Below are 13705 nucleotides of genomic sequence, written 5' to 3' on the forward strand. Positions count from 1 at the left end.
ACCTCGGTGCCTGCAGACCCACAGCACCTGCAGCTGCTGCTGTGCTCAGAGAGGTTTGCTCAGCCAGTTTAAATACATGTAGCCAATATCTGTTCTAGACCCCTGTCCTGATTCCTCTTCTGCAAAGGGTATGTTGAACACTGCTGTTGATAGGCATGAGTGGTAACTGTGCGACTGTTGATCATCAGTGAGTATCAGAGCCCTGAGTGCAGCTGAGAAACAGTTTGCAGAGCAGACAGATAGCAGAAGTGGCTTTAGAATGTGCACATAGTTAAGGACCCCCAAAGGCTTTCCCACTGCTGATGCAATGTTGTGCAAACATCTCCATGAAGGACTTACATCAGGCAGAGTGCAACTGGGTCCTGCACGGCTTTCCACATCTTGGAGCAATGTGTGGTGGAAGGTAACGGGAAAATAAGCAGAGTTTCTAGATAATAATTCGGAATTAAAGCTGCAAAAATGAAAAAAAAATATCATACTAGACAAACACAAACAAACAACGAGGTGTATTTTAAAAAGTCTCTACTTTATTAGTAATACTTTCTGCCTCCTTCCCCTGATCTTTCAGTGACAAGCCTGGCAGAGGCACTCTTTATCAGATGCTGAAGCGATTTAGTTGCTGTCACATGCCTTTCTTGATATACAAGTATTAGTCACACAGCCTTTTTATGTTCTTTAGCATATTTTAGTATGTAATTAAAAATGTGGTTGTCTGCTGCTAGGCAACCAAGCATGTCAGAGGTTGCTTGTGTTCTGTCACCTGCAGCAGGAGGAGGACAAAAATAATAATCAGGTGTTGTTTTTTTTTTTCCAGTCTTAATTCTGCTCCACTTCCTGGGATGTGTTGTACACACACACCAGCTCCTGAGAACCTGTGTGTGGGGACAGCTGGCTGTGACCCACAGCTGTGTCCCCATCACCAGCCTCAAATGGCTCTTAGATGTTGGGCTTCTGGTGGGCACGTGAGTTGTGGCTGCTTGGGTTCCTGTTGGACTGTGTGGAGTGACTACTTGGGCTCCCAAGGGGCTGGAGTGCTTAAGTGCCTTTGGGCCCCTAAGTGTCACACTGAATAACTCAAGTGATCTGTCCCTTGAGCACGTGCTCATATATACATGCGTGTGTTGTGTGTAGCAATGGAATCATTATTCTAAAAGTTCTCCAGTTTTAATAGCTTTTATTACTTCAGCAAAACAGAATCCAACGCATCAGCACAAACTGAGAAGATATTAGGAAACTAACAAACAAAAAATAATGCTGTAAATAATTCAAAGGCTGTTGGTGGATTGTGATTCCTTTGATTCAACCTCCAGGGAGAAGGATGACATTGCCACAGATGTGGCACTGAGGCTTTTTGGAGGTGAAATACTTGCTGGGCATGCCCTGATTTCTCTTGTCTGCTGCAGGTGACCCTTCCCACATGCAGTGGGGAAATCCCGTCACTGTTTCTGGTTTTTGAATGAAAGAGAATGAAAAGAACTCAGAATGCCAGAACCAGAGAGGGGACGTACCCCACTTTGGTATAGCATGGGAATTTTATTTGGTGCCTTCAAGGCTCTGCTTCTTTCCTAAGGTCTAACAGCCAGCTACGCCTATTGACTGAGAAACCCAATGGGTGGCAGTGGGACAGCACAGGGCAACGCCATGGATTAACCAATGAAGGGAACAAGTTTCCCACTCGAGGAGACACGAAGCTGCTAAGAACTACAGTATGGGCATGGTTTGTTTCATTTGTGAGTGATCCCTTTGTGAGCACAACCCAACTCTAACGAGTTCCCTTCTAACTACAGCAATCACAACAGGCAGACTAGGCCGCTGTCCTAGCTCCAGGCAGCTTGGAGGCTTTCATAATTCTGCAGGTGCCACTGCTTTAAATTCAGCCCTGCCCACCCACCCACGATGCTGAGCAGCTCTGGCAGCAGGCAGGGTGCTGGGCCCAGCCGTGCAGTGCTCACAGGGCGGCTGTCCCCTCTTCCAGCACTGTCCTGCAGTCCTTAACCCACAGCTTGTAGGCAACTTTCAGCGTCTCCTCGCTGGTGTCGTTGAATATCTCTGTAAAAGAAGGCTTGGAGTTAGCTGGGTGTCCAGAGAAGCTTCTCCTGCTCGTATGTGATAATTCACTAGGAGGAGGGCAGCTCCTCTGAGCAGTTTGTAAGAGCCTAGTTTCTTGTGAGTGCACAGAGGCTGAGCTTGGTGGAAATACTCTGGGTATGGATGTAAGTTTGCAGTTTGGTTCTATGCATTGCTTCTGTGTTAAGGTTTTTAATGTCTTGTGGATAAGGATATCTCACCTGAAATGCTGAACAGATGTTTTGCTCTCCAGCGTTAGCTCTAGACATGCTACCTTCCTTTTGGCAAGAACTATTTAACAACTATTTCCAAGTATGATGAAGGACCTTTTTTCTCATACAACACTGATGGTTTTTCTGTCCGAAAACTGTGTTTAGACCATTGGCTTGCAAAGCAAACTGGTCAGTCACCACCCAACCCCTGATTCCACACCCAAACCCTATGGCTGAGAGTGGTGTCTCAATGCTCCCTGAGCTCCAGCAGCTCAAGGCTATGCCCGCCTTTCCCTTACACCCAACCAGAGAGCAGAGATCAGCTCCTGCCCTTGTGAGGGAGCTGTAGGCTGCCATGATGCCTCCCCTCAGATGTGACCCACTGCGTCTTGGTCCATTCTTGGCACTCATGCAGGAGGGCTCAGCCTCCCAGCAGGATTGCTGAGATGCTAGGGCAGCACCATGAACACCACCATCATGCTCTTTAGCCCATCCCTGTGCTCTGTACCTGCCACGCCAAGGCCGGTGGGCAGTGGCATGCGGGGCATCCCCCCTCCATGGCGCAGGCGCTCCCTCAGTGCTGCCTGGATGAGGGTCCAGCTGCAGGCACCGTGCCACACCGGCAGCTCCAGGCCCCGCATGCATTGGATGATCTGCTCCTTCTCGTCCGCCGTGATCAGCCCCCGCGCGTGGGCCACGTAAGTCATGAACGCCATGTCAATGGTCACGGCTTCTCCGTGCATGAGCGATGGCAAAACCCTCTGAAACGGAGCAAAGGGTGGGTGGGAAGAAAGGGTTGGGTTGCCAAAGAGGAAATAAGTAGTTATTTGTGTGAAGTACCCCACTAACATTCAGCCCAAGCTGTAGTAGTATGCTAGGGGTTCGCATCTTGTGATTTATGGCTTGCAGAGGATGGTCTCTTTTACATGTGATTAATGGCGTGTTAAATCTCCCACAGGGATCCAGGATCCAATTCTCCTCCCGTTCAAATTACTGATAAAGTGCACAATAAGATGGGGAGAAGAGCTCTGAATTTTGCATAAGGTCTAGTTCTCCACATTCATTTCTCAGTGGCAATATCCCCCCAGCAAAATGGCCTGCAGCCTCCATGCCTTTGAACTCCTGCACTTTGTGCAGGCAGTTTCTAATGGCTCCACTGAAATCTGGTCACCTCTGTGCCTTGGTAAATGCCTGTTAAGAAAGCAATAGCATCTTCCCAAATAAGAAGCACAGCTGGGCTTTGGAGGAAATGGGGCAACAAAAAGCATCTCCTGGAGCCAATAGGACCAGGCTGGATTGGGTGCTCTGCAGTTTGTTCAATTATTGTGTTTGCCTGAGCTACTTATACACTAAGTTTTCATGCTGCTGTTTGAGTATGACTTTATTTATTTATTTTTAATGAGGTATTGTGGCATGGAGCATGTCACTCACCATTTCCAGCTCTGGGCTTATAAGGTGACCAAAATCCACCAGTCTGTCCAGGTCATCCTCCCAGAGGTTGGGAGCCAGCTCCTCCAGCATGGTTTCAATGGCAATCCTGGTGGTCTGCAGTGCAGCATCCCCACGATTGGCAGAGCCACTGTAAGACTGGAACTTGGTGTCCAGCAGGTATTTCCCATGGCTCTTGAGCAGGTCAAACAGCCCCTTGTGCTTCATGAGTGCCATCTAGATTAAAGAACAGGAGAGGCAATCATAATTAACTACATGATCCTTGTACATGTTGCTGACAACATAATTTTTCAATAGAGTGAAGTACAACTGTGCTGCATGTTGGCAAAGAAATATCTGTGCACTTGGTACAAGGGCAAATTTTACTCTTTGAGGAAGAGAAGTTGGGAAAGTACTGCTATGCGCAGAATATGAGGGTTCAGAAAGGGTTTTTTTTCTCTCTTTCTGTCTCTGGCATTATGGCCCTCCTGCATTGGGAACTGGGTTTTCCCAGTGCCTGCCAGAAACTTCCAGATATCCTGGGGAGTTCACATCATGCAAGCACAGAAAAATGCTACTGATGAGCTCTTACTTTAATACACTTGAGCAGTTTGAACTCTGCTTTATCAAAAGTTTTCCAAGTTCTTCAGGCGTAAAATCATTTACTGTGCATTTCCCAGGTAATTTTAATAACTCAAAATATCCCTCAGGGTAGGTGTGAATGATCTTGCAAATTATTAATTCCCCATATAATGAGCCTCAAATTGTCTGCAAGCAGTTCATTTAAAAGTGCTACAGATCAGCCTCTTTCTTCCCTGGTTTTGCCCTGTGTTTATATCTGGCCTTGAGTTTGGAAGTTTGTTTACATAGTGTATAAGGGATGTTCTAGCAAATTTAGTGGTTGCAACTATATATACCTATATAGATATATATACAGAGTTACAGGTACCATTGCAGCCTTGGTGGCCCGCCTTAGAGCCCACAAGGCTGCCTAAATAATGCTGTAGATGCTGATAAATATCTTATGAGTATTTCAGATTTAAAAGCTGCAGTTGCAGGAGATCATACCTTTAAGATTTCCCCAAGGCCATTGGAGATGTGTCGCCGAGGAATGCTCTGAATGAAGGATCTATCCAGGAAACTAGCTACTGGGGGAGTGTATCCCCCAAGCTTGTTCTTGCACTGGAGGAAGTTCACTCCATTCTTTGCTCCCACGCTGGCGTCAACGTAGGATAGGAGGGTGGTTGGGACACGGATGTAAGGAGTGCGTCTTCTATAGAGGGAAGCAGCTAGCCCTACAATGTCCAGGCAAACACCTCCTCCGATGGCAATGATGGGCTCTGTACGCCTGTCAATGCTGAACTTCTGGACTTCTTGCAGGATGTTCAAGACCAGGTCCATGGATTTCGTTTCTTCGGTGGTAGGCAGGGCGAGGATTTTGTGCTGCACGTTGTTCTCTTCAAAGTAACACCGGACTTTGGAGCCGTAAAGTTCATTCACGACTTCATCTATGACGATAAAGCGCCTCAGCCTCCTTTTGCCACCGGTGCTTAGCTCGAGTTGCTGGGTGTCAGTGGTGTGACCCCAGAGAAGAGTAGTGTTAGAGGGATCCAGGATGTTGTGTGTTTCTACCACTTTGTAGCAAAAATAAATGGGAGCTTCAATTGTCCAGGAAATCCCACCTTCAGAGACACATTCACCTCTGGGAAGGATGAGAAAACATAACTTGTAATCGTTATATCCCTCTTGTACTCTGCATGTCTGAACTAGTTTAAGGAGGTAGCCAAGGGTGGGGAACACATGACATTTCTGCCGGCGCACCGCAGAAGTGTGGGGCTGCAAGATGGATAAACCCCATCATGCCTTAGTGAAAGGTCAGATGGATGAAATTCCATGTGACGTTGACAAAACAGAACCAGAAGGGCTGAAGAATTAAGTCATTTCCCTTCCAGTTCTCGTTTGTCAACAAAACAGCAGAAAACCCCAGAAGAATAATTTCAGCTTCCCAGAAGGGAAGGGAGAAATGATTCTCAATGTTTTTCAAAGATTTTTATCAAGGAAACCTCCTCTTCCTGGTAGATGTTAAGTGATAAGAGTTGACTTCTTCCCATCTACCATCACTTATGCACACACAGACTTAGATAGAAAGTAGTATCTCTGCCATGAATTGGTAAGAGTGGATCGCTGTTTCTCAATAAATAAATAAATAAATAAATAAATAAATAAAGGTATGTTAGAAATAGGAAGTGCTCCTAGACAGGGAAATAAAGTGACTTGAGAGTTGGGAAAGATTTCTGAACTGAATTTATGAGGGACAAAGAAAAGTTAGCAGGCATATCAACCTAAGCAGCAAAGGGCACAGCCCTGCTGTCTATTGGTCACTTCTGCTGTTGGGAAGGGAAGAAGAACAGGAGGCTTCTTCAGTTTGCTGTGAATTAGGAAAGGATAATAGTAATGGCAATAAGGGAAAAAATGAAACTGTGAAATGTATTTGATGAGACTCTTCATCTGCAGCTGGATAAAAACGGAAAGTTTCTGTGAAACTCCACTTTGTTTTCTGAATGAATGGATGGCTCATTGGATAATCAGGTTTCCCTACGTGCCTGATTTCTTTCCACATGCCTGAACCTCCTCTTACAGTTCTCAGAGGCACTTGTCTGCATTCTTAGACACCAAACTGCCTCTGAATCTGGACCTAACTCTTTTAAGAGTTAAAGAAAAGCAGTGTAGATTTATACCTTCCAAAAAATTATCCTGGCCTTTTTAAACACACTATTACTGAAAGTATTAATGTGCACATTTTAATGCACAAACATGTCTCTAATTTGTAATTGTGCTGCATGTGCATTTATCTCCAGCATGTGACTCTTAAGAGACACAACGATTTTGGATGTCAGTTGGTGGAATTGGCTTTGAATGGCACAATCAACACCCATCACAGCACATCAGCTGTATGAAAGCAGCAGAGAATTTGCAGCTGAACATCTCCCTTGTTGAAGGTTAGCTCATCTGAGACTCATCCTGCTAGGGACACAGCGTGCTTTGCGTAGCCAGAGCTGTCCAGCACTCTCACCAATGTACTGGGGGCAACATGAGCTTCTATACTTACATTTTTGCTTCAGAAAGAATTATCTTGTCCTCGAGACTTGAAGGGGTTTCTCCTTTCTTGACCCGGCACCATGTACTCTTGACTCGCACCAATTGGAAGTCTGTCTGCTGGGGCTCCTCGGGTGCTGTGGCCGCAGCCATTGGCACAAAACCCTCTTCTGACACGGGCATGTTTCTAGGAAAGCCAGACCTCTGCTAGGAGATCTCATGTAGCTGGGTGCCTTTGAGGTGCTTTTTAAAGTCTCCAGGTGACCAGATGTTGGAAGGGGAGGTGGCACGGAGAGCAATTACAAAACGAAGATTATCTAATCTGAGATGCGAGTTAGGAGTGTTCGCAGCATCTGAAGACACGTGCAGGCACCAGAATGGGGTTGTATAATCAGCTAGTTTTATAATGCCTAAGAAGTACAACAGGAGTGCATGAATTAATATCTAACATGATGCCCTGCAGCAAATTTGATGTACAAAAACAAATTCTGTGACTCTCGGTGCTGTTGAGGAAATTCCTTTTTTGTTTTTTTGCATGGAGACTCTGTGGCTCTGACCTTCTCTTACAAGAGGGAGATGGGAGCAGGAATGCATCCCCAGGATGGGTTCAGCACTGGCTGCTTCAAATTCCCATTCCCAGCTTTGCATCGAGCAATGAGAAGAGTTTTTTGTTGTTTTCAGATATAACCGTAGGTTTCAAAAAGCAATCAGAGGCCATTTGACCCCTGCAGGGCTGTTTGGGGATGAGCAGAATTTTGATTCGTTTGCCCTGGGATTCTGACACACACTGAAGTTTCCCTACAAATGGAAAAATTAGCAGTGTGGCCTCAGTGATGAAACCTTCTCCTGATCTGCTGGGCTCGCTGCAGTTTTCACCCAGTTGTGCTAAGAAAATGCCACATCTTCTCCTAAGCTCTTGGAGAGAGCTCACTGCCCCAGTGCAAAGGCATGAGGATGCTGTGGGGAGGGCTCCAGGTCCCTGGGGTGATTCCACCAGCAGGGCCTGGAGGCACAGACTCATCTTCGCCTTCTCCTCAGCTATTTATGTGAAGGCTGTCCTCTGAAAGCAGAAAGAAATGCCAGGAAAACTGAAAACGAGTGTAAAAGCAGAGGCTGGAATATACTGTTCTTTGAAAGCCTGTTGAGTAAGAGCTAGATCTTGTTGCTTTAAAGGCTTAATAGCAGCCAAACTCATCAAGAACCTGGATTTATATTGAATTTTACTTTGGAAAAGAGCTGCAAGAATAAACTCCCTTAAAGCCATGCACTGCTGTTCCAGGGAGGGGGTAACACCTAAAACGGAGCTCTCTCTGCTGTCTCCATCTGCAGATGGCAAAGTACTTCGTAGAGAGGATAAGCTGTTATCCCCATTTTACAGAAGGGGAGAATAGAGTCCACCAGAAGAGAAGCACCATGCTCAAAGTCACCTCCAAAGCTAGTGGAGGAAGGAACGGGTGGCATGTTAAAGCTCTTAGCCTGTTTACCAAATACTCATCTGAAATTTTAACTCCCAATCCAAACACAATTTGCATCTCTTCCTACAGAGGCTGCAGGTTTAATGCAGTTTGTTGTTTACTAAATTATAAACTGGAATAATCTTAGGCATGCAAGGAGATCTGTCCTCTACATCTTGTTTATTTGTTTTGATTAATAGCACTCTCCTGAGCGTTAGGACTTCTTTTATTTGCTTTTCTTATGCTCTTTTGTCCTTAGCATTCATTTATTTTCCATTTATATTTTCTTAATCTATTTAGAGGGGCATCCAAATGACTTGTATTCCATTTTAGAAGGTGACAAACATATTTTCCAATGCCCATCTGTTGTGGCCAAAGGCTACCTCCTTCTCATGCTTCCCTAGCTGCAGCAGCTTTGCCCATGGGATGAACTCAGATGTGGATTGTGCTTCTCCCAGGCACGAGGTGAGCTGGGTGCTGTTTGGGGTAACCTCCTCCATGGGCCACTTGTAAATAAGCCAGGGTATGAAGTCCTGGGGCATCTGCAGCTCCACATCTGATGGCTTAGCTGGGACATGTCTGTGCTACGTAACCAGGTTATGAAATTGCTGATTATCTCCTCGAGTACCAGCAGCTTCCCCAGGTGCGGATGTGAACGTTGTTGTTACGTAAAGCACAGGCACTGAAAGTTGCCATTTTTTTCCCCCTTCTCCAGTGTCAGACGCTGCTGGATCTCACTGCTGGCAGGGGGCAGCCCAACTTGGGGCAGTGCTGCACTGCAACAAGAAGAAATACTGCTCACCAGGAACCTCAGGACTGTCACAGGGACAAGAAACAACATGCAGCGTCCTGCAGGTAACCTCCCTGCTTGGGGCTTGCAGCCCTCCATGCATGCTTTAGGCTTTAGCTACTTGAAAGCGTTAGCAAACTGGTGACTGAGATGATCTGTGGGTACTCTCTGATTTCTCCAGCAGTGAGCAGGGAGAGACTTTCACCTAACAGGCAATAACTGGCATGAGTGCCACGTGACAGCCAGGGTGACAGTTGGGCTGGGTGTCCAAAAAGGTTTTGATGTCTTGAGTGAGGAGAAGAGCTCAGGGGTCTGGACGGGTTCACGGATCCCATGGCATCCCCTCCTCGTCCCAGGAGGGGATGCCATGGGATGTCCCAGACTTGGCTCCCAGACTCTGTGCTTGGAAGAAAAGGCATGTGTGGGGACAAGAGTTTGGTGCTGAACAGAGGAGGAGGGACTGCATGAACCTGAAGTCAGGAGAGGAGGGCAGTCCTGAGAGAAAGGAATAGGAAAATGGGGCAATGTTAAATGGAAGAGTGGACATTGCAGTACCAAATGGAGATCTGGCTGTAATTTTGAATGGGTTGGGATGCTTGTTTTATACCAGTATGTTTTCTGCAGCTTTAGCCTTTGTGCTAGCTCTGGTAGCTGAGTATGCTGGGAATGGCCCGTGCAGTAAGATATTTGCTGCCTCTTTTGGCTGTTTTCTAAAACCAACAACTGCTCATGGGAACTTGGGCTGCTCTGAACGCAGACTTTGTTCTCTTGCAGACAGATTTGAAGCCCATTGAAGCTGTTGAAGGGCTCTCCTAGACTGCCTCAGGCCTTGGAACTGACTGTTAGTGTGTATGGCTTCCCACTGCCACACAGAATCCTTTGCTATGTACAGAAATAAAGGTATGCTTTTGCATGTCCTCCGCCAGAGACTCCTGAGAATCCCTACTGTTAGCACTCTTACTGTAGTCATACACTAAGAGAAAGTGGTGAGTGTAGCAATGAGCTTTACTGATGCCCAAGGTGAACTAGTAAATACGACAGCTGGAATTGTTTGGGAAGATGATATGAGGCTCCCAAGTCCAAGGTTTTTATCAGATTTCCAGGTGTTCAGTGCCAGGCAGCTCCTGCCAAAGAAGCACCTGAGTTGCTTGGTGCAGCTCCAGTGCTCTGCATGGCTTGGAGCAGAGCTCTTCCCAGCTCAATGCTGGAGCTGCACAAGCAGTGTGGAGGCTGAAAGGATGGCCCAAACGGGAAATACTCAGCCTCACATCTCTGGATGCAGCATCTTTGCTTGGCTTCTATTAAATTCAGACTCTTCTTTTTCATGTTTGTCTTCACTCCGTGGTTTTTTTTCTGGGCAACTCTCTGCAAACAGTACATCACCTTCCTCTTTTCTGGCTGAGCTCCCAATATCCAAATAAACACCATCTAAATCCACGCTGGAAAGGTTTGATTTCACTTGTAGAGTAAAAGAGTTTTGTTGGTTTTCCCTATATTCATGAAAAAGACGATGCACAATTAGGTTGGAAAGATGTCTGTGCGTAGATAGAACCATGGATAAGCAACCAGGAGATACAACTGAGTGTTTGTGCTTGTTCAGCTGTTTTCCTAGGGCAGTGCAAAACTACGCACTAAAACTGAAGGACTCTCCCTGCAGTTACACAGGAAAAAAGCAGTTGCATAAATTTTCCTTCACCTTACTGCTTGGAGCCCTGTGCACAGCCAGCCCTGGGCTCTGCTCCAGCTTGTCTGGCCCTTGCATAAACGAAGGCAATCCTGACCTCTGCTGTTGGCCCTAAGCATCACCAGGGCTGTTAAAAAAAAAAAAAAAAAAAAAAAGAGCACTTCCTGAAAAGATTGTATAATCCTTGGTGTGGAGCTGATTTTGGCATGTACTGCACACTGCTGTTGTCTCGGAGCACTTCGTGGTGCTTGCAGTTGGTGTTATAACACAGGTTACAAAACAGCTGGCAGTAAATCCTTTCCCCCTCCCTGAGTGACAGAGCATCCTTGTCTGTTACTCATCCAGGAGTGAAACGTGTTGACTGCTGAAATCCAACATGGATTATAAACACGTGTTTCTTCCGCTAAATTAGCAGAAAGCCTCAGAGTGCTTGGCAGGGAAATGATGGAGAAGGCAGCTCCTGACACCCAGCATCTTGCAGACACGTGGCAGGAGCCCGGAGGTGGTGAAAACGTTACAGAACGATATTGTGTTGTCACACAGCACATAGCTGAGCTGGGGTGGGGGGAGTCTGCTGAAGTCAACGACCTGGCAAGGTCTGGGAAGGGAATGGTTGCTTCTGTACTGACCATTAACTCAAAAAGTGCTGAGAGAGGAGTGAGCTGCCCCTGATAGTGGGATATCAACATGAGCTGTAAATCAGGGGCTGCACTATCTGTCCAAAATCTGTCTTGCTTCTGTGTAAGGTTGTGCTGCTGCTGTGGGCATGGTGCTGTACAGATGACCTTCAAGTTTGCTCCATCACTGCAATTCGCATGTAAAGGAAATGTGTTATTTATGTTCCTTGTCTGCTTTCGTATTGCTTGTAACTTGGCTAATGAAAATGAGAAAAGTTGTCCCAGAAGACTGCATGGTTGTCATCTTAGTAGCTACAGAAAGCTGAGATACTCTGCTCTGAGAAGCAGACCTTTGGGGAGGTTTAGACCTTTCCTCATTTCCAAAGACATGAAGTAGGAGACATTCTATATAGCCACATCCTTAATGAGAAGGCCTGACTATCCTCATGTCCCTGATTGAGAACATGGAGTTGCTCCATCTATCCATCTCAGATTTATCCCTTGAAACCCTCAGAGAGAGAAGGTATACATAAAAAACAACACAATATTCTTCTGTCCTGCTACTACTTGGCTGGAAGCTAACACCAGATCGTCATCAGGAAGATGACAGCAGTTAGGACACCAGTGAGACCCAGCGTTTGATGAGTACATCCAAATTGGCATTTTGAGTAGACAGTAAAGAAATGGAGAAGAGGGAAGTCTGAGGTACATGTCATGGATGGCCCTACAGCTGCTGGGCCCATCTGGGCCAGTCCTCCTGAGGAAACGTGTCCTTGACTGTGGCTCTGGCCTGCATCACTTTGTTTTCAGCAACTTTTCTGCCACAGAGAATAAAATCTTGCCTGGGGCAATCTTCTCCACCCGGGGTGTGCTCACAGCTGGCTTGTCTTGCATCTCAGACCTGCTCTCACTGGGGCTTTCATAACCCCACACGTGCTCTGACACTTGAGGAGCGGGAGGATTTTTCAGAACCACATCTTACTCTGTGATGTCGTAGCTCAACAGGAGCCAAAGAAAGGTGAATTAGGTGCATGTTTTTGTTAGGTTTTTTTTCAGTTTGAGAAACTTTCCATGACTGTTCCCACATTCATTCAGCAACCTGTATTTTATATGACTTTTGCTCTAAATGTCTGCTGATTTGAACAGTTACCATTGTTCTTTCTTTTTTTTTCCATTTTAGAAACTCCAATGGGAAGCATTGCAGAGAACCTTCTTAAAGCCCAAGAAATAGCCTTCAATGACTCTCGTGTACCTGAACAACTCAAGAATTACTTACAGAAAGCTCTTGTTGTTGCCCTTGGATTGGACCCTTACCTGGATGCAATGGCAACATCAAAGAGGTATGGATTCACTTTTATAACCTTGTGCTTTTCTTTTCTGATTGTTTGAATATATTTTAAAATTCTCTGTTTAAAATATGCCATAAATGTGGAGGGTAGAAGTAGAAAGAAGAAGAATGAGAATTGCTTGTGTCCAAGTATACTGTGATTCTGGCATGGACACGTGTCTGAGTGCACCCATGGCCTGGAGGAGAGAAGGTGAGAACAAAGAGTGTAGCTCTAAATTGTGTGAGGTATTTTATCAGATCTTGTACTGAATCATATTCTTGGAAAAATAGGCAAGCCAACCTCCCAAAAGGGCTGCCTGAAAATCCCAAGGAAAGCCTGGATTGAACTGGTGATGGGATAAATAATATATGAAGAAAACCTGCGTCAAGATCTCTGATCCGCCCTATAATAACAGCTTTTATCTCCAGCACTCAACAAACACCAATTAATCTGCTAACTAAATAACTCTGCTAACTAAACTAATTAATTAAGCTAATTTAAGGTATCATTAATTCAGAAGTCTAACCGAAACCCTCATTACTCTTTTTTTCTTCTTTATTATTTTTTTCAGTGTATTACCCAGCCATGTAGGGTCTGCTAAACAATTCCCATTTATCAGTGTACATTTTGATATGTGGAAAAAGCTAGTTCTGCCTCAAAGTGACAATGTGTAAACTGTTCCAGGCTGTGGATTATGGGAACACTGAGCATTCGTTCTGTTGCTGAAATAATAGCTGATAGTTGTTTGACTTAACGCTTGCTGTATGATAATAGCTATACATTATCTTATTAAAGTTGTTAAAGCATTTGTGAGGGGCAGAAAAGAGGTTATATGAAATGTTCTACTCTTTAAGACTTGGATTATCTGAGTGTGGCTGACACGGGTTATGAATTCTTTCTCATTTTACTGGTGAGTGGTGGGAGGAGAGGAGGGAGGGATAAAAATCTCAACCGACTCTCAATTCTGGCCTGCAGAAGTATCACCAGCCATTTCTGGTGGTTGCTTTCTTCAGATACAATAATCAAATC

The 13705-nt window shown here is 45.5% G+C and overlaps 2 protein-coding genes across 2 annotated transcripts in view; one reads left to right on the top strand and one right to left on the bottom strand.

Moving 5' to 3' along the window:
• Positions 1 to 551: 551 nt before the first annotated feature.
• On the bottom strand, positions 552 to 7005 carry LOC136056984 (2-epi-5-epi-valiolone synthase-like). The gene is made up of 5 exons (XM_065749416.1): positions 6817 to 7005; positions 4776 to 5409; positions 3711 to 3944; positions 2788 to 3040; positions 552 to 2049 (listed from the first exon to the last, which is right to left on the bottom strand). The coding sequence occupies exons 1-5, from the start codon at positions 6984 to 6986 to the stop codon at positions 1949 to 1951; spliced, it is 1392 nt and encodes a 463-aa protein (XP_065605488.1). The 5' UTR covers positions 6987 to 7005; the 3' UTR covers positions 552 to 1948.
• A 2006-nt stretch (positions 7006 to 9011) lies between these two features.
• LOC136057059 (uncharacterized) overlaps positions 9012 to 13705 on the top strand; it is a 29963-nt gene continuing 25269 nt past the window's right edge. The window contains exons 1-2 of the mRNA XM_065749560.1: positions 9012 to 9112; positions 12529 to 12688. Coding sequence (XP_065605632.1) covers positions 9097 to 9112; positions 12529 to 12688 — 176 coding nt within the window. The 5' untranslated portion in view covers positions 9012 to 9096. The remainder of the gene's footprint in view (positions 9113 to 12528; positions 12689 to 13705) is intronic.

Source organism: Cyrtonyx montezumae, unplaced genomic scaffold (genome assembly GCF_038088225.1).
Source record: "Cyrtonyx montezumae isolate F1298 unplaced genomic scaffold, pur_monq_1.0 scaffold_6, whole genome shotgun sequence".
In the NCBI taxonomy this organism is placed as follows: domain Eukaryota; kingdom Metazoa; phylum Chordata; class Aves; order Galliformes; family Odontophoridae; genus Cyrtonyx; species Cyrtonyx montezumae.

Bases quoted from the DNA above. Each gene is read 5' to 3' on its own strand.
- LOC136056984 (XM_065749416.1), bottom strand. From the start codon at position 6,986: ATGCCCGTGTCAGAAGAGGGTTTTGTGCCAATGGCTGCGGCCACAGCA. The intron at 3,041-3,710 runs GTGAGTGACATG...GCTCCGTTTCAG, and splicing joins TAAGCCCAGAGCTGGAAATG to AGGGTTTTGCCATCGCTCAT. The intron at 2,050-2,787 runs GTACAGAGCACA...CTTCTTTTACAG, and splicing joins CACCGGCCTTGGCGTGGCAG to AGATATTCAACGACACCAGC.